At 32.3% G+C, this 27696-nt stretch overlaps 2 protein-coding genes across 4 annotated transcripts in view; both read right to left on the reverse strand.

Annotated features, from left to right (window-relative positions):
* Positions 1–5819: 5819 nt before the first annotated feature.
* LOC104882340 (cytochrome P450 CYP736A12) lies at positions 5820–8934 on the reverse strand. The gene is made up of 2 exons (XM_010665277.3): positions 8199–8934; positions 5820–6783 (listed from the first exon to the last, which is right to left on the reverse strand). Exons 1-2 carry the CDS (start codon positions 8877–8879, stop codon positions 5956–5958), a joined length of 1509 nt encoding a protein of 502 aa, XP_010663579.1. The 5' UTR covers positions 8880–8934; the 3' UTR covers positions 5820–5955.
* A 2845-nt stretch (positions 8935–11779) lies between these two features.
* Positions 11780–27696, reverse strand: part of LOC100254135 (DENN domain and WD repeat-containing protein SCD1) — a 51580-nt gene continuing 35663 nt past the window's right edge. For all 3 annotated transcript variants that reach the window (XM_003634140.4, XM_019226529.2, XM_010665276.3), the window contains 21 exons: positions 27411–27606; positions 27148–27280; positions 26975–27035; positions 26791–26835; positions 26179–26254; positions 26002–26075; positions 25869–25919; positions 24618–24775; positions 20700–20747; positions 19461–19518; positions 19264–19347; positions 17066–17327; positions 16783–16982; positions 16193–16257; positions 15910–16033; positions 15243–15424; positions 15065–15136; positions 14823–14983; positions 14629–14670; positions 12945–13153; positions 11780–12210 (listed from right to left, as the gene is read on the reverse strand). In XM_003634140.4, the coding sequence (XP_003634188.1) occupies positions 12115–12210; positions 12945–13153; positions 14629–14670; positions 14823–14983; positions 15065–15136; positions 15243–15424; positions 15910–16033; positions 16193–16257; positions 16783–16982; positions 17066–17327; positions 19264–19347; positions 19461–19518; positions 20700–20747; positions 24618–24775; positions 25869–25919; positions 26002–26075; positions 26179–26254; positions 26791–26835; positions 26975–27035; positions 27148–27280; positions 27411–27606 (2397 nt within the window). In that variant the 3' untranslated portion in view covers positions 11780–12114. The remainder of the gene's footprint in view (positions 12211–12944; positions 13154–14628; positions 14671–14822; positions 14984–15064; positions 15137–15242; positions 15425–15909; positions 16034–16192; positions 16258–16782; positions 16983–17065; positions 17328–19263; positions 19348–19460; positions 19519–20699; positions 20748–24617; positions 24776–25868; positions 25920–26001; positions 26076–26178; positions 26255–26790; positions 26836–26974; positions 27036–27147; positions 27281–27410; positions 27607–27696) is intronic.

A 27696-nucleotide genomic window follows, 5' to 3' on the forward strand; every position in this document is an offset into this window, starting at 1 on the left:
CTACTAAAAAATATTTGTTTATTTTATAAATCTTATTGCCTTATCATATTATTTTATTGTTTGTATTTTTTAAGAATTTTAAATTTTCATATAAAAATGAGAGTTGATGATTATAGTTTTAGCATTTTACTTATGGATTTAATTTAACCACGGTTTTATTTTATTTTATTTAATTAAAATGTTTAATATGTTTAATTAAAGAAATAAATACTTGGTTGTGGTTTTAACATCTTGGTTGTGGAGTAAATACTTTGTATGTCCTTTCAAAGTTGCCCTAAGTACCCTCAACAAGAGAGAGAGAGAGAGAGAGAGATGTAATGGTAGTTTATTTGAACATAAAACACATGCATAAGTACCCTCAACAGACAATGTACCTAAAGTTGAGGGGGGAAAAATCACAGGATAAATGACTTAAATTCTCCTTTCTAAATTATCTAGGATTAAAAATGATTCAATGGTTTTTCAAGCCACTTGATTTTTGCATAGTTTTAGTTGGTTCTAGGATAAAGCTAGATCATCTTTATGCGGCCGTAATAACTTTGAACATACTTTCTAGGCCAACATCAAATTCAAAACGTATGAAATCTTAATCTTATTTCCTAATCCAACATTTATCTCTACGTACTAACATCAAATCTCAAACATATCAACTTTTGGACCCTACTGCAAACGTGACTCATGTTCTGTTTTTTTTTTTGGTTTTTTGGACAGGTACAAATGGCTACTCATGGCTAGCATTGCCTGAAGCGTCTCCATCATATCATCTACATATTTGATTTATTGGAGGATGTCTAGCCGGCAATGGGATCCACCCTATTCTTTCGTGACCAGGTTGCATATACCACTACAAGATCCCACACCTCTCTTCTTGTTACACAATGTAATGCAGTAACAGTACCACTATGACCTCTAAGCATGCGAACACTGGTCTGAATTTTCTTTTGACCAAAAGAGGATAGATCTTGTTTGTGAGGAGTTCCATTCTCATTTGCAGCTAAACAAGAGAGAGAGAGAGAGTGTGTGAGAGATGTAATGGTAGTTTATTTGAACATAAAACACATTCATAAGTACCCTCAACAGACAATGTACCTAAAGTTGAGGGGATAAAAAAACCACAGGATAAATGACCTAAATTCTCCTTTCTAAATAGTCTAGGATTAAAAAGTTGGTTCAAAGTTTCAACAAGTATTAGTTCTAGAAAAAATTATAATAATTTGGTTTTTTGAAATTATTATAATAATTTGGTTTAGGTTTCTCCCTTCACACAACCCCCCCTCCGCCTAACCATCCAATACTACCATTTTTATGGATCATTGTCTGTGTTTCTTCTCCCATTGTCCTACATCTTATGTGGCAACCCTTATCTTGGGTTAACCCTAATCCTACCATTGCCATGTCATGTCCAACGTGGCCGAGCCGCCACCGGGATTTTCAGGTTTCTGGCAGCCCAGACATGTAGTGACATTTGGGGCCTCTCTTGTGGGTCTTGATCAAGAATATTGGATAAAGGTCGTGTAGGAAATGAGCACCGGCACCTAGTCATCAGAGGATAAGAGCTTTGGATATTAAATTGAGGTTTTTGAATGGAACAGTAAGGAGAAGACTAGTAGCTGAACGTATGTGTGATGATGATGAAAAATGGATTTTTCTTAAAGACAGAAATTGAAAAATGGATTTTTTTTTTTTTTTTGGGAACTAAAGAATTTTAGTAATTGTAAGCTTAAATTGTTAGGATCCGAACCTATGACTTGTATCGACTAATGGTGGGAAGTAATTAGAGACAAGAAATAGTTAACAACGTGAGAAAAGAAAAAACTAAGAAAAGTTAAAAATAAAATTTGTATTCCTATAAACAACCCATAGCTATTAATCAAAATTAGTACCAAACAAGACTTTACTTTGAAGGGAAATGGGAATGAATCCATTTCCCATCTTTTGTCATTTTCATTCATTTTTTCTTTACCCACCAATAACCAACTTCCAAATTAGGCACTTGATTCCCAACCATCACTACCATCAAACGATGTATTCACGTCGAGGTTTAGGTTTAATTTGGTTTTGTTTGTCCCTTTTCCTTTGGTTTTTTTTTGTTTTTTTCTTAAGTTTCAGATGGAAATCATAAATCAAAATGATTCAATGGTTTTTCAAGCCACTTGATTTTTGCATAGTTTTAGTTGGTTCTAGATCATCTTTATGCGGCCGTAATAACTTTGAACATACTTTCTAGGCCAACATCAAATTCAAAACATATGGAATCTTTATCTTACTTCTTAATCCATCATTTATCTCTACGTACTAACATCAAATCTCAAACATATCAACTCTTGGACCCTATTGCAAACGTGAATCATGTTTTGTTCTTTTTTTTTGGTTTTTTGGACATGTACAAATGGCTACTCATGGCCAGCATTGCCTGAAGCGTCTCAATCATATCATCTACATATTTGATTTATTGGAGGATGCCTAGCCGGCAATGGGATCCACCCTATTCTTTCGTGACCAGGTTGCATGTACCACTACAAACGGATGATGATAAGGAAAAAGGTGGGCAGATCTACATACAAAGTAGAAAACGGGTTGATCATTTTATATCAGGAATTTATATATATATATATATATATATATGTAGTTTTATGATTTTTTTATAAAATATTTACAAAAATTAATAATTGTAAAAGTATTTTCAATTATATGACAAATATTTTGATCTATGTCATGATTGAAACATTATTTTTTTTATGATAATTTATATGGTATTAAATAGAAAATAGTCTCTTACGTAGATGATTTAATTATACATTTATGTATTTAAGTTAAAATATTTGTCTAAAAGATGGCTTAATGATTGAAAAGTGTTGCATCTATTTTAAAAATTATTATATTTTATAAATTAATTTCTAAAACCTAAATTAATTTAATTATTCAATTTTGAATTACAATATATGTATAAGATAAATTTAAATTTAAATTTTACGCCCCTTTATAATTTTATTTAATTTTTTAATTATAATCATAATATTTAGTGGGTGTTTGATAAATCAATTTAATAACTTAAAAGTGATTTAATAACTTAATTTAAACCATTATATATATTAAGTATGTTTGATAAACTAACTTAATGATGTAACTCAAAGTTATTTTTTTTGAAGTAAAAAATAATTAACTTGTTTTTAAGTTAACATCTTCATTTTTATTTTTTATTTTTTATTTTTTATTTTTTATCTTTACTTGTTCTAATTATCTTAACGATCTCCTTTACTACTTTATGACCTCCTCTATTCATTTGTCTTAATTATAATTTATGAAAATAAGCATATCAATTTAATAATTTAAAATAAAATTTAAGTTAATTTTATCAAACAATCTAAATACTTAAAGTAAAAATTAAATAATAAGTTTTAAATCAATCACTTTAGTAGAATTGAGTATTAAAGTTATTAAATAATGAGTATTAAATTTTACCAAATAGCCTTTAGAGGCTATCAATAATTAGTAACCCTACGGATCGGGTGCTAGTTTCCAATAGCATGTGCTATGTTTGAGCTGTTATAAGATGGTCCAAAAAAAGCCGCAAGAACTTTAGGATAGGAATAAGTGATAGTAGAAGGCCACCATATGCATAGTGCCATATGATTGTGAAATAGGCATGTAACACATGTTGAATGAATTATTCTTGTTTTAACTTTTTGAAAATGATAGCATATTTACAAGTGTGCGAGATTCAATGAATTCAATTGTGAATATTAAAATCTACTCGAAGTAGTTTAATCAATTTGGATGCAACAAAAACTAAATACCTAATTTTTTTAATAAAATAATTTTTTAAATTAAAAATATTTTCTAAAATTACTTTTGGATTCCTAAACTCTTAATTTTAAACGTGCTTTTTTGTTCAACACCAAATCTGAACCGTATGGAATCCCAGACCTCCTTCTTGATCAAATGCCAAATTCCGAGTCAATACAAACTTGGACATGTTGCCGTAAAAAACAGAAAATTTCAAACATGGCATCTCTCCGACCCGACGTTTGGAGCCCTCATTTTCAAATAAGCCGGAGCTGTAATCATTGTCAACGGAAAAAACAATTTGGCTTCTTGAGGGTTGAGACACAAATGAGTCATGACTGGCATTGGATGAATCATCTCAATAAATGATATATATCACATATTTGATTTTATTGGAGGGTGGGATGCCACCCGTCCTTTGCTGACCCTGTTGTATGTGCCACTAGAATAGATAAACGTCTGCAGACAAGGGAGAAAATAGTGTCAAATGGACCCAGACCTCTTATTAGCCACACGTTAGGAATTTTTTTAATATAAATGTGTAGTTTTATGAAATTTTTAAAAACTATGTACAAAAATTTGATAATTATTGAAGTATTTTGAATTATATGATAAGCATTTTCAATCATTTCATGCTTGAAACATTATTTTTAGATTTATGATAATATGTGAGATATTGGTAGAAAGTTATCTATTAAATAGATCGTTTAAATATAAATTTATGTATTTAAATTTGAAATGGTCTTTTAAATTTTTTTCTTTTAAAATTTGTATTTTTATCAAAAACCTCTATTTTTATTTTATTTTTTGAAAGTATACAATAAAAGGTTATAAAAGAGTTGGAAAGACGTATTTTGTTTATCTCTACCTTATTCATAAAAGAGATGGTTTTTCGATTCTTTAATACCTAAAATGAGTATGGAGAAGCCAAAATTATTTATGAATAATTGAAGTTACTCTTTATTAAACTTCTCTATAATTTACAATTTTTCCAATAAGAAAATCAATGATCTTTCAAGACATGGTTAGAGGCGTTTATAGCATGTTTGTAAGCTCTTATAACAAACTTTTCTCACTTTTTAGTCTTATTACGTATGATGTCAAAGATAATTAACTTCTTCTTTTTTAACGTCAGGTAGCTACGAGAAGTGGTTAATTCTAGAGGTCATCTCTTGTGAAGGACCTTACTCATAGAAGGGGTGATTTTTAGTATCTTTAAGGTTGTGTGTCATTTAACTATAAAAACTCTTCAAAAACTTCCAACTTTAAAACAGACTCGTGTTGTTCGTTAAAGATTAGATATTTTAGTTAAATTGGGTCATCAGTACTACTACCTCTTTTTTTGAAATAGCCTTGAAGTTGGATGGTTAAAGGGTAATGCTAATTTGGGAGTGTTTTTGTTTTTTTATTTGTTTCAGTCAGTGATGAATTGACTATATTTAATTTTTTTTAACTTTTCTTTTAATTGTTTAAATTAATGAGAGAATTTATTATTGTTTTCTTCTACCGTTACTTTTGGTTTAGAGATATAAATTTTCCTTAAATTTATTTGAAAATTATATCATGTCATTTTCAATTTATTATTTCTTTTCATACTATCATTATTTTTAGTTTTAGTAAATAAAATTATTTTTTTTAAATAAATAAATAAATAAGCCTCAAGTGGGTCTCGAACGTATGATTTGGATGTTTTGTTTGCTCCTTGGACTCATGTGTGGGGTGACAATGGATTTTGTCCATGGGGTTGATATTGTACTGACATAAGAAATATTAACATGAACATTAGTCATTTAATAATCATGACAAAATATATGTAACATGACTCATTTATTACAACATACTATTTAACTGATTTAATAAATATGTTAGGTTGATGCGCACAGGCCTCCTTTTGTGGCTGCTCGAGGCTTGAGCCCGTAAACCATTTGTATAAATCTTGTTCCTTTCTTTTGCAAGGAAAAGAAGACTCCCAAAAAAAATAGAGAAAGCCTAAATGCCCAAGAAATATTTTAATAGAAGAAATAAGTCTTATATAATTTTGCACTGCCACTTATTAAAACTAGTACTTCAAACTCTTTATGAAATATGTCATACATGCACGTGCTAACATTTTGAACACCATCCCATTACAAAGCCCCTTATACAAAATACAATATAAAGGTAGGAATTTTAAGCAAGTAATCGATAAGTTGGCGTGGCTAACAGGTGATCAACCCTCGGCATTGTCAAACCAAATTTCTCTTTCATGTTCAATTCACTTGGTGGTGTGTCATTTGGTAACTTCCAATTAAAACAATGCACCAATTGAGATACTACGAGTTGAACAGTTATTAGACCCAATTGAATTCCAGGGCACCCTCGACGACCTGATCCAAATGGAGTAAGTTCAAAATCATGCCCTTGAAGGTCAATATTGTTTTCAACGAACCTCTCAGGAAAGAATTCTTCAACATTGTTAGACCAAACATTAGGGTCTCTTCCAATTGTCCACGTATTTATCAGAATTCTTGACTTCTTAGGTATGTAATGTCCATTAATTACAATATCTTCTATAGACTCACGTGGAACTAGAAATGGTCCAATAGGATGCAGCCTTAAGGTTTCTTTCACCACCATATTCAAGTAGCCCAAATTTTCCAAGTCAGATTCTTCCACCATTCGACACATGCCAACTACATTCTTTAACTCTTCTTGAAGTCGTCTCATCACCCTTGGATGCCTTAGTAGTTCGGAGATAACCCACTCAATTGAAGTAATTGAAGAATCAATTCCACCCACAAGTATATCTAAGATGATTGCTTTGGCATTCTGTCGATCAATAGCATATAACGGATCATCCTCAAAATTGTTTGATTTATTCATTAGTGATAGCACGACATCAATGAAATTCATATGATTTACTTCATCTTTGCTAACATCTTGTATATGCTTGTCAATGATCTTATCCAAGACTTCATCTATGGCCTCATTATTTGTGCGAAGGAGTTGAGTCAATCCCTGAAAATGAAAAATGCTTACAAATGATGAGTTTATTGGATCATTTCAATTATTGAAAGTAAAAGTTAGATTCAAATCAATTGCTTGATAAATGTTTTCTTAGAAGCTAGCTAACACGCTAATATATATTGCATATTCTCTTATACAAAACATTTATTAGGATAAATTTATAGAAATTCCATGAAGCATTCAAAAGCAAACAAAAAGAAAAAAGAAAAAGCAAGCTAATACTCCAGAAGAAAATTAGTATTATTTGAAAATTATTAAAGAATTAATGTGTTTATAATTTAGTAACTTTTAATTATTTATTTCATTAATAATATTTATTATTAATATATTTAAAATTTATAAATGCAAAATATTATATTATTTTATTAAATATATAAAAATATTTTGTATATATTAAATAATAAATATATTAGTATTTTTTTTTTCTTTTTGCATTTAACAAATTATATTTTTTTTCATTTTGAAAAATGAGTAATACAAAAAAATTAAAAACGTTTTTGTTCAAGCTTCACTCGTTGTCTACAAATGGAGGCTTCACTACCCATAAGAGCCATCCAGGGAAACATAGATTCAAGGCTAGAAATATCGAAAAAAAACTGGAATATGGAACTCTTTCTCTATTTGGCTTCTTGACTTCTTTTATGCGAGGAGTTATTTCCCTCACTCATGATAAAGCAAATATATTACCTATTTTTAAAGAGAATTTAGTTAAACTAACATATTATTTGATTATAATTATTGATTTTATAAAGTGTTTTTAGTATTTTAAACATTTAAAATTTTTTATTTTTCTAGTATTAAAAACATTAGAAATACTTCATAAAATTATTAATAAACATACTTTAAAAATATGTTTCTCAGTATTCTTTAAAAAATATTTTTAATGAAAGTGTTTTATCTAGAAGTATTATGAAAAAAGTCATGTACTAATAATCTATTTGATAGGGATTTTAGGAAGCACTTCTAATATTTTTAATACCTGAAAAATTTTATCATTCAAATATTAAAAATGTTAGAAACATTTTCTAGAATAAGTATTTCTATAGAAAACACTATAAATGAATTTCCAGCATTATAAATGATTTTTAGATTTTTAAAAGTATTTTCTAAATTTTACCATACATCTAATTTTTATTTTTTAAAAAACACTTCTTAAACTAAAAACTCTTTCTAAAATTACTACCAAACAAACTCTCATTATCATCATCTATTAAATCTATCTATCTATCTATATTGAAATCTAACCTTTGATATCTCATATTTAATATATCTTATGACATAAAAAGGAATGACCTTTTATTTATGTTACCTCACTTCTTAAATAAATAAATAGATGTAGAGGCATTTTAATAGGTATGGATGACATATAAATTATAATAAGCTATAAGAAAATAGCATCAATGTACCTGAAGGTCAAGAGGGCCAAGGAATGGCACATAGTCTGCAAGATTAAAAGTTCCTGCCAATCTAGTGGCCTCTCGAATTAGTGTTTTCAAGTCAAAAATCCGGTCCTTGTTATGTCCAAAAACCATTCGATACGCCATATCTTCGACGACCCCAGCAACCTTTGCGCTGATATCCACCACCTCTCCAGCACTCGCCATTTCCTTAACTGACTTCACTAACAACCCCACCTCCGCCTTCCTCACTGAGGCAAAGGAATTGATTTTTGCACTGCTAAAAAGATGCAATGCACACAATTTTCTCACATGCCGCCAGTACGGACCATACTCCGTAAATGCAATGCCCTTAGCCCCGTAGCTCAGGTATTCATAGGCCTGGAGTTTTGGACGGCTAGCAAACACAACATCATGGGTTTTCATGACTAGCTTGGCGGCTTCAGGCGACGACACTACGATAGTTGGAACACACCCCAGTCGCATAAACATGATGGGCCCATACTTCTTGGCCAAGCGGCTAAGGTTTCGGTGAGGCAGGCTCCCCAACATGTAGAGGCTACCAATAATTGGTAAACCCCAAGGCCCCGGTGGCAGTTTCCTGTAGCCTGCTCGGAGTTTTAGGTGTGATAAAGTGACCCACATGGCTCCAAGGATGACTAGGAGAATAGCAACGGTGAAAAGAGCCATTGGTACTGATAATGGGAAAGTAGAGTTTGAGATATGAGAAGTGATGATAGAAGGCCACCCATATATATAGATATTATATTGCCACACATTATTGTAGGGTGGATATGGTTTTGTGATAGGACAAGGGTGGAAGAGTATAATGAATAAAGCTACATCAACCAATGTTTTGCAAATGAATACGTATCGCGTTTCTCTGCTTCTGATAGGACAGAAAATCGGAACATAACGTACAAATATGGACCACATTATAGAAGACATTTAAAGTCAATTATCATATTTATCATCTTAAACACATGGGAAATGTAACTAGTGTATATTACTTTTAAATATTAAATTATTGATTTTTTTTAATATTTTATTTTTATTAAGTACGATAAAACAAAAAAAAATTAATATGTTATTTTTTTATTTAGTAAAGCCTTATTTTTAATGTAAAGTCCAAGAAATGATAAAAGTGTTGCACGACGCAATCATCACCCATTCAACAAGTTCATTCAAGAACAAGTTGTTTGTAACCTTCAATTGATCTTCAAAATAAAAATAATAATTTTATCATTGTCTTTAAAACTGTGATCAAGGTGAAAAAATAAGAGGAATATATTCTTTTATAAAGAATAATATCATAAGAATTGTACCCCATAATTTATCAATTTTAATACAAATATTTTGTTCGCATTATTTTTTCTACTATTTTACTTATGTTGCAAGATTTTCGTAAAATTTGTGCATACAAATTTTTGGCAAAGTAGTTAATCAACAGTTATCGTCAATCTTTGTGATAAAAAAAATAGTTTTATCATCATTTTCCAAATTATGATCAAGATAAATAAAAAATAAAAAATAAAAATATTATCACAAAGATTGCATCCCATAATTTATCAATTTTAATAAAAATATTTTATTTTCGTTATTTTTCCTATTATTTTACTTATGTTGTAGGACTTTTATAAAATTTATACATATAAATTTCTAACAAGTAATCAATCATGTCGCTAATCTTTAATGTTGATAGTAAGCACCCACCTAACATTCACCATTTTTTGTTGTAATATTGGTAATGGCGATGATACCCACCTATGATAAACGAGGAAGTGTACAATCTCATCCTTAAATAATCAGCACAGAAGAATGAAGCTCTTCAACCACACAATATATAGGTATTTTTTGAAAAGTCAAAATCTAAATCAATGAAAGAGGAAAAAAAATTAAAAATAATGTGGATGACATGTCAAGTTTAACTAACTTGACAAGTATATGAGAAAAAAAAAAATCATGTGACATAATTAATTACCACGTGTCAATTTTTTTTAAAAGGACAGTCATGATGAGTTTTAATACAAATATTTTGTTCGCATTATTTTTTCTATTATTTTACTTATGTTGCAAGATTTTCATAAAATTTGTGCATACAAATTTCTGGCAAAGCAGTTAATCAATAGTTATCGTCAATTTTTGTGATAAAAAAAATAGTTTTATCACCATCTTTCAAATTATGATCAAGATAAAAAAAATAAAAAATAAAAATATTATCACCAAGATTGCATCCCATTATTTATCAATTTTAATAAAAATATTTTATTTACAATGTTGATAGTGAGCACCCACCTAACATTCACCATTTTTTGTTGTAATATTGGTAATGGCGATGCTACCCACCTATGGAACTGTACAATCTCATCCTCAAATAACTTGCACAGAAGAATGAAGCTCTTCAACCACACAATATATAGATATTTTTTGAAGAGTCAAAATCTAAATGAATGAAAGAGGGAAAAAAATTAAAAAAATACTGTGGATCACATGTCAAGTTTAAATAACTTAACAAGTATATGAGAGAGAAAAAAAACCATGTGACATAATTAATTATCACGTGTCAATTTTTTTTAAAAGGACAGTCATGATGAGTTTTAACTTTTGACAGCAGGTTATGAAAAAAAGAAAGTTGGAGGGTAATTTTGAAATTTCATCAAATTATAAGATTATCATATAATCTTTTAAAAAATTATAATTATCTTACTCTTAAATTAATAAAATAATTATTATGACGAAATGAAAATATGTATATAACGAAAGTACAGGATTATCCAATACATCAAACAAAACAAAATCTTTTATAAAATAATTTTTATTCAAATTCAATTATAAATTTATTTTAAAATTTAAAAAGAATTGATTTTAAACAAGATTTTTAAAAAATAATTTTTAAATGATGGGTGGAATTGTTCCACTTCACTAACTCCACCACCACCACATGATTCTCTCCTGGTGTATGATCGATGGGGACAAAGCCTTATATATGATGGCTTGGCCACAAATGTTATTTTCACAGTACTATATCCATGTGAATCATGTCACAATTGTTCCACGGCTGATAAATGTTTGAGAGAGAGAGAGAGAGAGCAGCCATGCGATCCATGTGAATCATGTTAGCAGTCCAAGTGAAACTTATTATATCCATGTGAATTATGTCTCTAACTCTATGAAGGAACTTTTCTCATGGAATGGAGGGTCATTTTTATAGAGGAATTTTCTCATTATTACTCAGTTATAATAGTGGAACCAATGATGCAGAGTAAAAAAAATGATTCTGACCATTGATGAACCAATCCCATAAATTCACTCATAACAAACTAAATTCTTATAAGATTTCTAGCATAATAAAAAAAATTAAAGACTTTTTATATCCACAAGAATTATGTTCTCTATCTCTATCAATATGAAAGAATATTTCTATTATTGCTCACTAATAATAGTGGAATCGATGGTATGGAGTCAAAAAAATATTCTTACCCAAAACCATTGATGAACTAATGTCATAAATTCACTTATAAAAGAACAAATTCTTATAAGATTTATAGTAGAATCAAAAAACATTAAGCACAAGCAAAATACGAGTGACATCCTTGGCAACCCAAGCCGATCTTATATCTTAACGTTTTCCATTAACATCCAAATTTGTCCCAAAAATGTGTTAAAAATAAGGTGTTACAACCATTTAAACAAAAATAATTATATAACTACATCAAAAATGCAAAATTTTGGTTGATTTTTGTGCTTTTTGATCATCCTATAATTACTCCACAAAATTACAATAATTGGTACAAATTGGAGGACCGACCACTCAGAAAAACCATGCAAGACCTCAGAAAAAGAATCACTTCCATCTTTACTTGCACCCCACCACTAAGTTTCGCCAACCACTTCAAACACACATAAATACAGCACAACACAAGACTTAGATGTTGATGGTCGCTTCCCATAGCCTAAGAAGTCCATTACGACCACCACTGCATATCCTTTTTCTTTCAAGATCTGAAGCCACGCATCTTACCTGGACACATCATATAAAAGGTCTGTGTCAATCCGCTGAAATCAGTAGTAGACATAAATACATATACTTCTCTACTTTTATTACCACCAAGCTTAAAGCCAATGTGTAATAAAACAAGTGGTGTAAACCAGAAAACAAAGCCACAAAGTTGAGAGACCGGGGTCTTACTGAACTATATTAACCTATACTACAAACGGATAAAAGAAAAAAAAATGGTGGGAGAGAAGGGGAGTGCGGGCGGGGGATTGGAAGGGAACAAGCATCTAAATGCATTAGATCTAATAATAAAATTTGATGCAGGTCAATCCCATCACCCTAAGTTCATCAGTTCAGATCAAACTTTAATAGCTTAACATAAAATCATTTAGACTCATAGAGCTCCACCAAGTGTATGAGGAAGTATCAAAGGGAAGTCCTGAGTAATTCAACCACAAAAAGCTACAAGAAAATAAAAAGGACAAAAATGAAGGAATTGATACTGAGGAGAAATGATGAGTTATAATGAAGGAAGAAATGTCCCATCAAGATATTTTATAGGAATGTTTTTTACACTTCTCTTTGATAATATTCTTGGTGTGCTTCTATGTAACAAAAATTTATGAAGTTGGAGGAAAAAAAGGCAATTTACAATTGGAAAACAGATTGGAGAAAATTATATATGGTTATTAATATTGAGTTGCACCATGTGATGAGAATATAGGAATAGTAGAAGCAGAAAAAGAAGAGATCGATACCAGGGCAACTGTTCTTTGCGGTGTTCTGTATAGTTGCCACCCAGCCATCTTTGATCCTGTGCTAGAGAAGCCACCTAGTCTTTCTTGAGGCCGATGAAAGAGAGACATAGAATTATCAGCTGCTCCAATTCCTAACCAGTGTTCCCCAGCATTGACAGATAAGATAGGAGCATTATGAATAGTAACATTCTTCACGCATCTTAAACCTCCTGCATGCATAGCAAAGAAAATACTCATTGATGTGATATGTTGATTCCATTCAGTCAAAATTCCTAAAAACTCATACCAACTCCTAACAACATTGAAGAAAACACATTCATTTATTTAGTCATTCATAAAAGCAAATATAAGATTTATAATTGCACTTGAGATCTGATAGAACCCAACTTTAGAGCCGCTTAACACTATATTTCTATAAATGAGTCTCAACATGTCTTCCCATGAGGTTAACACCATCTTCGTCTACTGAAGGCTAAAACCTAATCATTACCTGGAAACAAAAGACTGCCTTATATTACAAGGATCATTAAGAATGGGTGGCATTCATTCACTGAAATGATCAAGCATAATAGAAAAATAAAAACTACTCTAACAAGATGATCAGGGAGATTTTTAATTAGGTTCATATTGGTGGAGGGATTTCAAAATTTGAGGGTTCTGGTTTTTATCTAGCTCAGACTAAATGTCATGTATGCAATAATCCAATAAACGAGCACAAAAACCATATTAAAAGAGTCCCAAGTCATCATGGATGAAAAAGACATCAAAATTACATGACCTAATGATTCAAACCATCAAAAACCTCTTCCTGAAAATCAAGTGTAAAGTTCTATCCTCCATAGGGTGATCAGCAGACATGGATTTTTAAAATTTAAAAAAATTGTATATTTAAGAGATGAGCTGGGACAACACAGCCACAAGAAATGTGTTAAAAAAATTGTATATTTAAGAGATGAGCTGGGACAACACAGCCACAAGAAATGTGAAAATTCCGTACTCCTTAACCTACAGAGGGTTTTGATGTGCAGTAGCACAGAAGAAGAGGCCACCTTTTTGGGAAGTTATATTTAATTGTCTGGTCAAGAAATATTAAAAAATTGTAACATGTTCCCTAAGGATCAAAGCATCCTCAATAATTAAATAAATGGAAAGAAAGGCATTTTTAGTTAAATCCACAAGATCATCTTGCACAGCTCACAGGCAAACATGGGTTTACACCCCTCTGTCCAAAAGGTCATAGGATACAAGACATCTCTCGTGTATACTACCGTCCAACACAACAGTCCCTAAACTAGAGGTGTTCAACATACAAGCCTTAAGCCCCATTTCCAAGAGCTTGTCAAATGCTAAAAGCAGTGTTTAAAGGTCAAAAGCAAATTTCAAGAGGATTTGGACAAAACTCTCAATGATAAACCCCACACTTCCCAACATGATTTATCGGCATTTTGAACAAGCAAGAAGACCCATGCTTTTCCTCAAAGGTGATGCAGGAAGTAGATTTTTATTTAATTAAAATATTTAAACAATGTCATAATTATCCTTACCATTTATAAAAGTATTTTTAAAATGCACTTCTTAAACATAAAATTCAGTTGCACCAAACTAGTCTTTAAAATATCATATTTTGTTTCTGATAAAAATAAATAAATAAATAAATCATTATTAATATCACTATTACTCTTACCCTCTTCATTTTCCCAAAATCGAAGCAGCCCATCAGTTGAACCTGAAAAGAAGGATATCCTTATTCAGACACTATTTATAAAATTGCTCACATTAGCACCAGGGATAAATCTGCCACTGAACAGAAATGTCTTTGAAGTGCCAAAGTAAAAAAGATGAAAGACTACAGAAAAATGCAAAAGACAAGGTGTTAACCTGTTATTATTCCTCTGTCTGACATCAAATACTCAACACATAAAATTGGACCAGCATGGCAAGCTAGAACAGCATCACATGTACCTCGTGAAACAGACCACATTCTTGCTGTCCAATCATCACTACCAGTAATAACAGTATCTCCGACCATTCTTATTGACCTGCATGATTGACATTAAACACATGACTCTCCTAAACATGTCAGTGAACTTAAAGAAGAATTCTGTGCTCTTTTAGCTCACCGGATCCATTTTGTATGCCCTAAAAGCTTGTGCATCTGCCGACCGGCACGAATGTCCCAAATGTTTGCAACCCTGATAATGCAAGAAGTCACCAGGTTAGTAGAGCTAACAAATTAAAAGTGCAATTTATATTTATTGCAGTGACCATGGTCCAAAATTATAATTTCAATTCACATACGCATCTCTACCACCAGCAGCCAAGATTCCTGTTGAGTCATCATACTCCATGCAAAGAACTGCACTCGAGCAACGACCAACAGTTGCCACACACGTATCAGTTCTCACATCCCACATCTTCACAGTTCCATCATGGGCAGCAGTAAGGACACGTTCTCCTGACAGCATACGCACACAGCTGACCTGCAATGATAGATATCAGGGATTGATTCTTCAACTCTCTAAAAAATAAAACCTTTCACCAAGATTAAATCTAGATATTGGACCCAAAAATGATTCTATTTACATATAAAGAAGAAAAAACCTTCCACAAGAAGAACCCCATACATTTTTTTCCTGTTTAATTTCATTTTCTGAGCTAAAGAACATGAAAAAAGCATTAGTGGTAATCTGTAAGCATGTCATGTGAAAGAATTTGGGGATGAAGTTTTTTACAGTGAGACTTGTGTTTCATCTCCTACTCATGTTTCAGCACATGCCAAAAAGAAAGGATGCTACATGTATGGATCAAAGAAGAGATAACAATGATAAAAGGGGCTAATCACTAAAAATCTCACTCTCTAGACAATAAAATTTTATGTCCCTCCCTCTCCCTCTCCAAATATACACCTTTATTGTTTAGAGTGCTTTGTGCATTATCAAAGGGATGAAGCTTTGGCAACTCAAACCTGTCCATCATGGCCTTTTAGCTCTTCTAGAAGTTGAGATGTTTGTTTATCCCATACAATAACAGACTGATCATCAGATCCTGATACCACTTTCCCACGATCAGAACTTATTGCACGGACAGTCCTATGTAGAGATCCAAAAGCGAAAGGAAAATCAGTAATTTAATGTAAAGACAAATACTTAAATCATAGTAGCCAAAAAAAAAGAGAAAGGAAAGGAAAAAAACCAGTTGGAAAAAAGGAATCAGCAAAAATTAAAGAATATGGGTTGTGGAGTAAATACTTTGTATGTCCTTTCAAAGTTGCCCTAAGTTCAGAACCACGAAGAGTAGGATCCCAGATCTTCACCTGCACAGTTATGGAAAAAAAAATGATAACCACCATGCTTTTCTATTCCAGTGCTGCAGTTTAATGCTTTATAGAATTTATGTATTGATCATTGGAAGTTTGAAAATGAACAACCAGACAGAATGAGAATAAGTGTTTTGAAGCATATACACATCAAAAATCCCAGGCCCTTGGCACTTGGCAGCTGACCTTTTAAAAAGGCTAAGGAAAAAGAAAAAAAAAACAAATAAGCCCAATTATATCATTGAAAACATCAAGTTACTCAAAAATCTTTTCCAAGATATATTTTAGTGTAGTTAGTCACATTCAGGTGTGATAGACATTACCATGATTACTTTTTCACAGAGGTAAACAATGAAATTGGCTGAGAAAGAGGAAGTCATTTGACTGAGTACCAACTGCAGGTGGGAGTCCCATGACTGGACCCACTAACCACAACTCACAGTCAAACTACCAACAACCATGTTTAATTTTCATGCATTGAAATTTTTTGGTGCAAATAACCAATCAAATACACAATTTTACCAAGCAGTCTGTGCTTCCACTGATAAAGAAACCTGCATCTTCACGATCACCCACAAGATCCCACACCTCTCTTCTTGTTACACAATGTAATGCAGTAACAGCACCACTATGACCTCTAAGCATGCGAACACTGGTCTGAATTTTCTTTTGACCAAAAGAGGATAGATCTTGTTTGCGAGGAGTTCCATTCTCATTTGCAGCTAAACAAGAGAGAAAGAGAGATGTAAAGGTAGTTTATTTGAACATAAAATACATGCATAATCACCCTCAACGGACGATGTACCTAAAGTGCCACTATCAGAAGTCCACCTACGAACACGACTGAAAGAATTTGTTCTTGATGTTGTATCTCTGCTAAACATGCTCTGGACCCAGCTCCTTCCAACGCCAGAAGCCTCAGCAGGTTGTTGGTCATCATCTGTGGAATCATGTGAATGAGGGGATGGCAATCCAAATGAGGACATGGATTGGGCCTTCACGGAAGAGATTCCCCAGTAACTGATGCGTAGTTGTTGGACATGTGACAAGAAACCTCTGAGTTTTATCTGAAAACAAAAGGATGAACACTTTAAGCAATAATTTTCATAAACAAATGAACAAATATCAATATAATCTAAACTTTGGAAAACTAAATTAAAATAGAAAAATGAAATATGGAACTAAAATGTGACAGATACCAAAAAACTAAATTTGTTCTTCAGTATATGCATCACATACATGAGATTGACACTAATAATTGAGACTGTAATATCTAAACAAGAAAAGAGAATACTAATATGGGGTCAATGAAAGATTGATTACTAAAATTAATTATTATTATTTTTTTTAATAACTGAGGAACCTTCCATGGCCAAGCCCTTGGAACTCTCCTTAGGGACCCAAACCACGGGGCGCTGACCAGCACCGGGTAAATCAGAGTATCATTAGTGGTAGGATTTGAACCCGAGACTATGTGCCTCTTACTAGGACCACACCTCCCAACATTCGCCCTAACCAACTAGGCTACCTTGGTTGGCTGACTAATAAAATTAATTAATATTATAGGATAAATCAAAGAATAAACTATCAACTCAGCAGGCCCATAATTTTGCATTCAATATGCACAAGTACAATAATTTTCTTTAAAAGGTATTGTTTGGTACATGAAATAGGTCTAACATTTCATATAATCAAGAGCTACAAAACCAAAAACAAAACAATTCCAAAGAAATATCATTCTAGCATTTAGATGTCACTACTGAACCAACCCATGCAATCTTATAGATGCCTACTTCCCACATGTTTACTGAATTGACCTAACATTAATTAGCAAGGGCACAAGCCATTGCCCATTAAGGGAAAACTACCCAAAAGATGCGCAAGTAATTAAGGTGAAACAGAAAAAAAGCACAGACAAAAACACAAAATATATGGAGAAAAAAATATCATACACAAGACCAATACTTCCCAGGCACAACGGACAAAATCTTAGAAAGCACCCTTTTTTTTTTTTTTTTTTTTTTATCAGAAACGAAGAAAGCACCCATTTTGATACCCCCAATTTATAATGCCATCAGTCCAAATAGACATCTTTTGTGTTTGGTGCTTGGAAATCAGCTCCTCATTTCTATGAGCTTTGGCAGGGACTCTTTTTATTGGAGTTTCCTTTGGTCACTCCTAAAGGAATCTCTTAATGTCATTAGTCTTTTTTGATGAATTTGGCAAGGACTAATGCTCTTTCATTGGCAGGAAAGCAAGGAATAAAGTTCTCTGGCCGTGTGCTACATTAGCCACTGTACGGACAATATAGCAGGAACAGAGTGCAATTTTCATGGACGCCAAACAGGGCCAGTGAGGGTGTCTATTAGGAGTCTGCAAGCATTTCTATGAGTATCCTCTTGATGGTTGGGGGTTATTTGCTTGTCATTTCAAAGGGGAGAGGTTACTACTGGCCAGTCGACACCTGCTTCCAATGGTGTAGCCTCAACCCTTACACAATAAAAAGTTCAGCTCAAGTAAGAATCTAGTTTTAGGGGGAAGGGTTTCAGAAATCATAACAGAGCTTCCTTAAGGGCTTTATCTAACCCATCTGGCTGAGGCAATTGGAACTGAATTATTAACATTAGTTGAGGATTTCTAAAGTAGAGTCTTATTGTGGAAGGGGACTATCCTATTGAAACCTATTGGGCCTCCTGACTGAGTAGAGTTCCTTGGAGATATGATCATTGGAGGAGGAGCCTCAACCTTCCTGGTGATATGGTTAAAAAGGGTGGGTAGAGGAAGGGGTTATGAGGTAATGGCAGTATTATCTTTTTGCTGTTTGTTGTTATCTGGAAAGATATTGTTTTTGTTTATTGCTCTTTTTCTTTTTTTTCTTATCTGGAAAAACCGCCATTAATAATTTTGTTTCCTATAAGAATCCAATAGGTAATAATGCCATGGCAATAAGACAAATCAAACTTCAAGCATAATCGCAAACACTGGAAAACAAATTTGACTTACAAACTGCTTGTTTCCAATGTTGTTTTTCTCCGCAATTGTTTCAATCATGTACCAAGCATCATTATCATGAAGTCCCAACCCCGCCTTCAAATAACATAAACAAGAATGCCAATAGTCAGAAGGATGAAAACAAACAAGAAATTAAGTAGGATGATTATTAGGTGGGGGAAAAAAGGAATAAATAAAACAAATATTACCATGTGTGATGCCACTAAAATTAGCTGTGTTGTCACCTGAGTTGCGTAATTGGTTGACCTGACATTGAAATAATATATGAAGCACAATTAATAAGTATTACTTTCAAAATCACTGATATTTCTTAGTATAAAAGTTTAATAAAACTTATATAAGTTTTCAAATCACTGGTTCAGTAGATTAGCTTGTTCAAAGACAAAAGGGATCATTAAATTGCCCCAAGGCCTGGTTCAGTTGGCAAATAGGCAGGGGTGCAATGAAGAAGTATCAGCTTGATTCCATGTACCAAAGAGAACAGTTACACATAAAAAAAAAAGGGTCAGAAAGGATCATGAAAAAGATGCCACACGAAGAAAAAGGAAGGAGATCCTGTATGCAAGGGTGTTTAGAAGAGGCAAATGAGAATTTTTGTCCTTGTTGAATGATGAGCCATGCTGCAACGGCACATAAATTAAAAAGAAATGTCTGGTTTTCATCAGGAAATTTGGCACACAGCTAGGTTTCAGTGAAGAGTTTTTGAAATCTCTAGCAGTGCTCTTTCTAGCTTTTGAAAATTTATTTCTTTATCCTATTCCTATGTCATGGGACAGGCTCAATCATGTAATTGCAAGCACATGCAAGTCTAAAATCCATGCTCTTTGACAAGACATACTATTTTCACTTCTTATCTTTTTTTCCTTAGTTCTCAATCAAATTAAATAAATAAATAGTATTCCACATTTTTCAGTAATAACATGGAACCCAGCCAAAGGTGCAACTAGTGTAAGTTTAAACCAGGACAAAACTGAAGAACTAGATATTGAGTCTGTTTACGTTGGTTACCTTATGAGTCAAGAACTTTTGGAAGAGGAATTATGTAACCTAAACAGCAAGTTTTGTTTTGGCCAGTACCTCTGGTGATCTACCCACTAGAACCAGTCGCTATACAAAAATATTTAACCCTTCTCATATGATAGTTGGTGGCTTCTTGTTGTCAAATTAATGATACATGGTACACCTACAGTTAACTAAAAAGTGAAGAACTTTCCTCCTACAATCCAATGAATGGAGAGTTGTAACTTGTTCACAAAATCCTTTAAACATGAGTCCAATGTAAGCAACAGAACTTCACAGAGAGAGAGAGAGAGAGGGAGAGAGGGATAGAGAGAGAATCAGAGACTGATTTAGCAGGATATAATAAGAACATAAAAATAGAACTGAATGGATGAACTATATAACTTTTCAATATCTAAATTTCTTACTTGTTTGAAGATCGATCCATTAGATAGTCAAAGTATCCTTCCCAAAACCTGCAACAGAATCATATAAAGGAAACTTCATATCTTAAATTTGAATAAGACAACTAAACCAAAGAATGAAGTGTGATGTTTAAGTACTAGAAGTAACTTCAATTTTTTGAAGAACATCCATATTAAATCCCTTTGTCATGGTAACAAAGACTAGATAGTATCTTCTTTCTAAAGCTAGTCCAACAGCTAATCTCAAAAGAATAGAAGCATGATGGTTCCACAACAAGAGGAGCAAATCAGCAGAAAGTGAGTTTCACCTCCTGGCATACAATTTTTGTTTATTATCTATTTAGATAGGAGAAGCTATGTTTATTTCTTTTTCAATAAAAGCATAAGCTCTGTAAAAACACAAGAACTTCCCCACATCCTTCCCTCTCCGGCTACCAATGCAATTGAACACAGCATACACTTAAGCTTCATGGTAAAACAAACAGAGTCCCAAACCGATGGCCTTTCTTCACTACTCTCTCGCATGGAAAACAGTCCTTGTTCAATGATTGAGCAAAATTTAGAATAGGTGTTGATAAAAGAATTAGGATGACTGGAAAGAAGTAACGCAAGCTGAAACTAATGGTGCATTTGGTTTTCCAGCATCTAAACTTAGAACTAAACTCATATTTCTAGAGATAAATTCTCGGAATAAAATGGATATGAAATTTTACTTCTAATATTTAATCAAAGTTGGGAATTTGAAATTCTCACCAAATTTTATTTTTATTGTAGTATTTGGCTAACTTGGGAATTAATGTAAATTTATAAAACAACTCCTCAAATAATATTTATGAAAATTGGACCTAGTTATAAACAAAGAAAGAACAAAAAAAAAAAAAAAAAGGTTGTTGCACCATTTTATGTCTTCATTCCCTAGGAATAGGAATAAAAAGATGCCAAGTTTTTCATGGGTGCAGTTCAAGGAAATTAAAACTTCTAAAATTATGTGCACTCAAGCATGACAATCTTATATGTGGATATAAGATACTCAGTCCCCAATTGAGATACTCATGAACTAAACACTCTTAAGGTTGGTGGTTGTGGATTAAAAAAAAAAAAGGTTTAATAAGTTAGGATTAAGGCAATAAGTTGCCCAAATTTAAGAAAACAGGTTACTATTATTTTTAGTCTCCTATAAAGTGATTTATGACCAACTAAATGAGAGGAATTGCAAAATATGAATAAGCCCTGGGCAACTAATTTTGTAGATGTTGATGTTGGTATATAACAAAAATTAAACATTACTACAATTCTGCTTTGAATAGGCAGACCATGTTAATCAGTTTTTTTAGTTGTATTTATATGCAGGTCCTGCTTATTAGGGCCTTTTTTCTTTTTCTTTTCCTTTTTTTATTTTTTTTAATTTATTTATGTTCTTTTTTGTTTTTTTGGGGGGGTATTTCCATTATGTTTCCAAGATATAGAATGCCATTCTAGGATTCCATTTCCCAGTACCATGACAAAAACAAAATTCTGACTCCATCATCTCTTTCAAACTGATATACCAATATTTTTTCGTCATTTCGCCCCATAAAAAAAAAAAAAAAAAAAAAAAAGGTCTATATTTAAAAATGACAAATCAATTGTTCAATGGTTTTATAGAAAGCACAATAGCTATTTTACATCTTCTATACAAAAAATCTCATGGTAGAAATCACCATTTGATCCAACCAATCCATTTTCTACCATGCCCTAATGAAAAAATAATGACAATATAATAACCATTGTCAACAAAGACTTCATACTTCCTATAACACTACAATAAAATTCTAAAAGAAAGATACACCAACTCCACATCATAAGTCATGAAGGGCCTGTATGGGATTTGATTATAGACCCCTTTAGAATCATTTTTCGCATGATTTTTTTTAAAACTAACGTATTTGGTGTAAAAGAAAAGTGATTGTCAGAGAATTTCACCCACTCTAGAAGTAATTTTGAGAAGTAAGAGGTCAAAAGTGATTTTCCCAAAATCAAGATATCTTTTTCAATGATATTTTAAATTATGCAATATGCTCTCAAATAATTTATGAAACACCAACTTTACACTCAAGACAAGTACCGAGTAATAAAAAGAATATGAGCAACTATTTGATGATTTATTTTTTAAATTTATTAATAATGATATTATTTAATATAGTACATCATAAAAAAATGTTACATTATATTATTAAATATTTTTTATTAAATCATATTACAATTTATATTATATATATTAAATATATGAAATTATTTTATATCCATTGCATATTTGACTAAATTTTATTATATAGAATAATAATACTTTAAATTATGTTATTTCTTTTTCCTCAACAATTTAATTCTTTGAAGCAAAATTCTTTATAGTTGATATTAATTAGCGATTGTCTAAGATTAGATAAAATCATCCAAGAAAGAATATGTTCAAACTTTAATCAGCACATAACATTGAATGTTAGTTGAAAATCTTTTATTATCAATGTGCTATATTTGTTCAAGTTTTATAATTGATAGTACTCATCTTAAAATGTAAAATACAATATTACCTATCAAAAAAATGTAAAATTCAAGAGTTCTTTTTTTTTTATATAGGCAAATGAGCAAACATGTATTAAAAGCACCTAAAAGGAGGCAAAGCACAGTACACACGAAGGATACAAAAAACGCCCAATGGTGACAAGAGAACGAAACAAAAACAAACACCCCTCCCCTTACTTTAAGTTCAACCAATCTACAAAACCTAACATAGACATTATGTGATCCTCTAGCCCAATTTCCAAAAGTACACAAAAAAGCATATTTGATTGAATATAGCATTATTACAAATAATGTTTAGTTGAATATAGCAAAGACAAAAAAAAAATGTCTTTCAAAAGATCAAAAACAATTAAAATGCTCAGAATTAATTTCTAAATGATATAATGATTTATTTAATTAAAGGTAGATTCTTATATCACAATAAAGGAAATTGGTTGAATTTTGGCATCCCTCTTTTGGTTTCTAACACGTTTACATCAGTTTAACAACCAAGTTTACGAAACACTTAAATATCACTTGAAGCTTACAATGCTTTTAAAACTATAGTTACCAAATGTTCAACTACTTTACCTCATAGTTGATTTTTCAAAAGCTACAACAATATTCTTAAAAGATGCAACATTAGGAGAACTTTAAGGGATGATTTCCATTTTTAATCATTCTCATATTTTATCACTTATGAAATTTATAAATGGGTTATTTTAATAGTTTATTTGAATAAGAAACACACAGGATAAAAGAATAATGTTTTCCCCCTTGATAGAATACACAACTTACCAACCACATACATCTATGATAATCAGATTCTCCAACTCCACCTAGCATTCTGATGTCGACATAACATGGCATAGGCATGGGTGCAAGATCCTTGTTGGCTTCCCACCTTGCATTAGTATGACAATTTAAAATTGATTTGTTTATTTGTTTTCAACTTCCTTAGAAGATGGTTACATTAGGAAAAAAAAAAATATCAAAGATATTCTTACTTTTAATTCATTTCTAATTGATTTTCCTTTTATTGATGTTATATTCAAGTCTGTATACTTGTTACTAAGATCCTTCATCCCTAAGCCCCCATATCCTAAATTTGTTGATTGTGAAGGATTATATACTTGGACGCATACCTGTACTTGACACCCAAACCCATGCGACAGAAATGTACATTGATTAGGACATGTATAATAGATACCTTAACAATGTATCAATATCCACAATTTCAGGAAATGATACAAAACAGCATAACCTATATGATAAGTAAATTTAAAAGAAAACCAGCAGCTATCCAAATGTAAGTGCGTGTAAAAGAAGCTGAATAAGAACAAATGAACAATTGAAACCGGTAAAAAATGAAAGGGTGCATACCGTAACTCTTCCCAGATAGATAGAGAAATAAGATGGCGTTGGACATAGTCTGGAACATTATTAGCGTCTTTCTTATACATTTCAGCAGACACCTCAAGTGCATCTCTGATGGTGGGCATGTCATTCCGAGAGGTTGCACGACCAATTGCAGTTTTGAGCTGAAGTGGCACATTTGAAAGAAGAAAAAAAAATTAGATCGTCCTACAAAATGAAATAAGATATTATTATTATTATTATTTTTATTAGAAACAAACAAATGTATTAATAGAAAAACAAAAGAAGGATAAGAGGTCCTTATGAAAACAAACTTGATCAAAAGTAACTAAGCAAACCTCCGCAAAACAAAGAAGGCTTTATCTTTTTAAGTGCCACTAATCATGCAAAGGCCTTGACCTTAAATGTAACTTTTGAATTCCACAGAAAATTAGTTGGGTAGAAGGGGACTGAATCTGGAGAACAGGATAAGACTGAAAAAAATGACTTAACTGAGAAAACTCTTGATGAGAACGGTACCTAAGATCTCATATCTGAAATATAAGGAGGTTGATGGAAATTGGACAATAAGGACATTAATCTTTCAAGATTCTCAATCTTTGTATCTATTAGATTACGTTGAAAGGTAAGATCCCAAGACAATGAAGTGTTATTACCAAGGATAGCTAAAATAAGACAGTTTTTGGTGGTGGTAACTCTGAAAAGACTTGGAAATTGTTCACACAAAGGCTAATCCCCCCACCACAAATCTTCCCAAAAAGGGATTCTGGACCCATCACTCTCCACAAAACGAGTATGTGTAGAGAAAACTTGAAGCAATTGTGCAATGGCCTTCCAGGGGCAACGATGTCACCACCTTGACTCTATTATAATGAAATAAGATATTATAAGTGAAGATATTATAAATTAAGAGTATCAGAACAAACAAGCGATGAGGAAAAACAAGCAACAATGTGCAAATTCATTTATTGCACACTTTTAGGGAAGCTTCATCAAAAAAAAAAATTCATATAATTCCATCAGACAAAAAGCGAAGTAGATTGCTCCTATTCAGAATCCTTAAACCAGTAGAAAGTTAGAAAACACCTATGGCCTAAAAAATGAAAACTGAAACTTGACCGATCTCAAAAAGAGAGATAGAGAGACAGAGAGACAGAGAGCATCTAAGCTGAAGAAATTTAAAGCATTAACATTTCAATAGTAATTTTCCCTCTACCAGAATAATTCCTTTGGCAACTTCACCAAGCATAAACATACCAATTCTTTGACTGCAATAAACTGCTCCTCAGTCAAATGACATTGCCATCCCTGACAACAGAAATCCAGTAAAAAGTTAGCTCATTCCTGTGAAAAAATATTTAAGCAATATACCCTTTGTAGAGCTACTTACTGAATGTATGTGCTCCCTTATACACTCAACAAATCCACTACCGCCAATTCCTTCCGCATCAGACTCAATCAAAGCTGCAAAAACAATAGAAAATACTTATTCATTTGCAAGACTCCAAAAACCACCATTCAAGCAGATTAATTTTCATTAAATAGATTTTGGACCTTAGATACATACCAAGGATTGTACCATATTCAAATGATGAGAGAGGATCATCAGTTGCTCCCAATTTCAAAAGACGCAACCATAATCCCTGTTTAACAAAGCAAATCACAATATTTGAAAATTAAAGTGTAAATAACAAAACTACTAAGAATTCCAGCATCAGAATACTGCATTAAACCAAAATTACAATTTCGCAGAAAATCGGTAACCTAAATGCGAAAGGAGACACCTAGTTTTGCTTATCTTTGGCAAGGTCTTTGGGCACATGCATGACCACTCACACACGAGAAAGAGGGAGAGAGAGGGAGAGAGAGAAAGAGAGGCAGGGGGACACACAATTCTTAATTGTTTACTAGAAAAAAAAAAATTCTCATAGAAATTCTTTTTATGCTTTTTTCTTTTTAGTTGTGATGAGTGAGGGGTTTGTATAACACCTTGAGTCTCCATCTCTGGAAATTATACAAAGAACCCGTCATAGATAGAACTAACGACAAAGGAATGTTAGTCACTGCAGAACTCCAACAGAAATGGAACTGAACATGTACTTTCTGGATCTATGAGTATTAACTGAAAAGTAACATATATATAAAATATATAATAGAAGGTGAAAATCAAAAGTTCCACCTGCAGTTTGACTTTGATGTCCAGAACCATGCGTTCCCGTTCTGCCTGCAGAACATAGATATTCATTGTAACAAGGACAATTTTAAAAGTTCGATCACAAGGAACTATTATAATGATGATGTGTAAAAACTTTTTCCCTTCTGATTTTGTTTTTAGCCGGGTACAATGGAGGATAACAACTTACAGCCCTTTCTCTTGGACTCAGACTTTCTGCCTTATCTTTACCCACAAGCACAGAAGGTGAACTGGAAAAGAAAGAAGAAAAGATTGAGGGCAATTCGAAGAGGCAAACAAGTATCCACCAACATGCAAGATAATCAGCCTACAGCTTCACAAAGAAGCAAGGGATATCTCTACCTAGGAGTATGTCTACTTCCTGAATAATCAAAAGCTCCACTTGCTGCTGCAAGAATCTGCTTCCTCTTTTCTTTTTGCTCTTCTGTTCTATTGTTTGAAGGAAACCTATCATAAGTATATTTCGCACCAGATCCTGATAAACCAAAGAAAATCTGAATCTCAGTATCACTACATCCAACTCAAAATGTCACCAACATATTTTATTATCCAACATATTCACAAACTAAACTGGCAATCTCAACTAACATTAACAACCAAAGTACCTGATATTCCAACACCAGGATCCGATATTGTTATAATCTCAGGCTCTACCAAAGATGATGGAAGAATTGACATAGGGTTTTGACCCCTTCCAATTGCATCTTGTAATTTGTCAAGAAGATTGCTATTGTTTTCATCAGAACCTAAACCCCTCTCCGCATAATCCAAGAAGCCATGAGAGTCCAAGAACTGAGTTATCTGTATTAAAATGAACAAAATGAAAAAAGAAGTACCTCAGACCAACAATGACAGAATCTAAAGAGAAAAGATGAAGAAAAACATAAAATA

This window comes from Vitis vinifera, chromosome 17 (genome assembly GCF_030704535.1).
Source record: "Vitis vinifera cultivar Pinot Noir 40024 chromosome 17, ASM3070453v1".
NCBI classification, from domain to species: Eukaryota; Viridiplantae; Streptophyta; class Magnoliopsida; order Vitales; family Vitaceae; genus Vitis; species Vitis vinifera.

Bases quoted from the DNA above. Each gene is read 5' to 3' on its own strand.
- LOC104882340 (XM_010665277.3), bottom strand. From the start codon at position 8,879: ATGGCTCTTTTCACCGTTGCTATTCTCCTAGTCATCCTTGGAGCCATG. The intron at 6,784-8,198 runs GTACATTGATGC...TTTCATTTTCAG, and splicing joins TTGGCCCTCTTGACCTTCAG to GGATTGACTCAACTCCTTCG.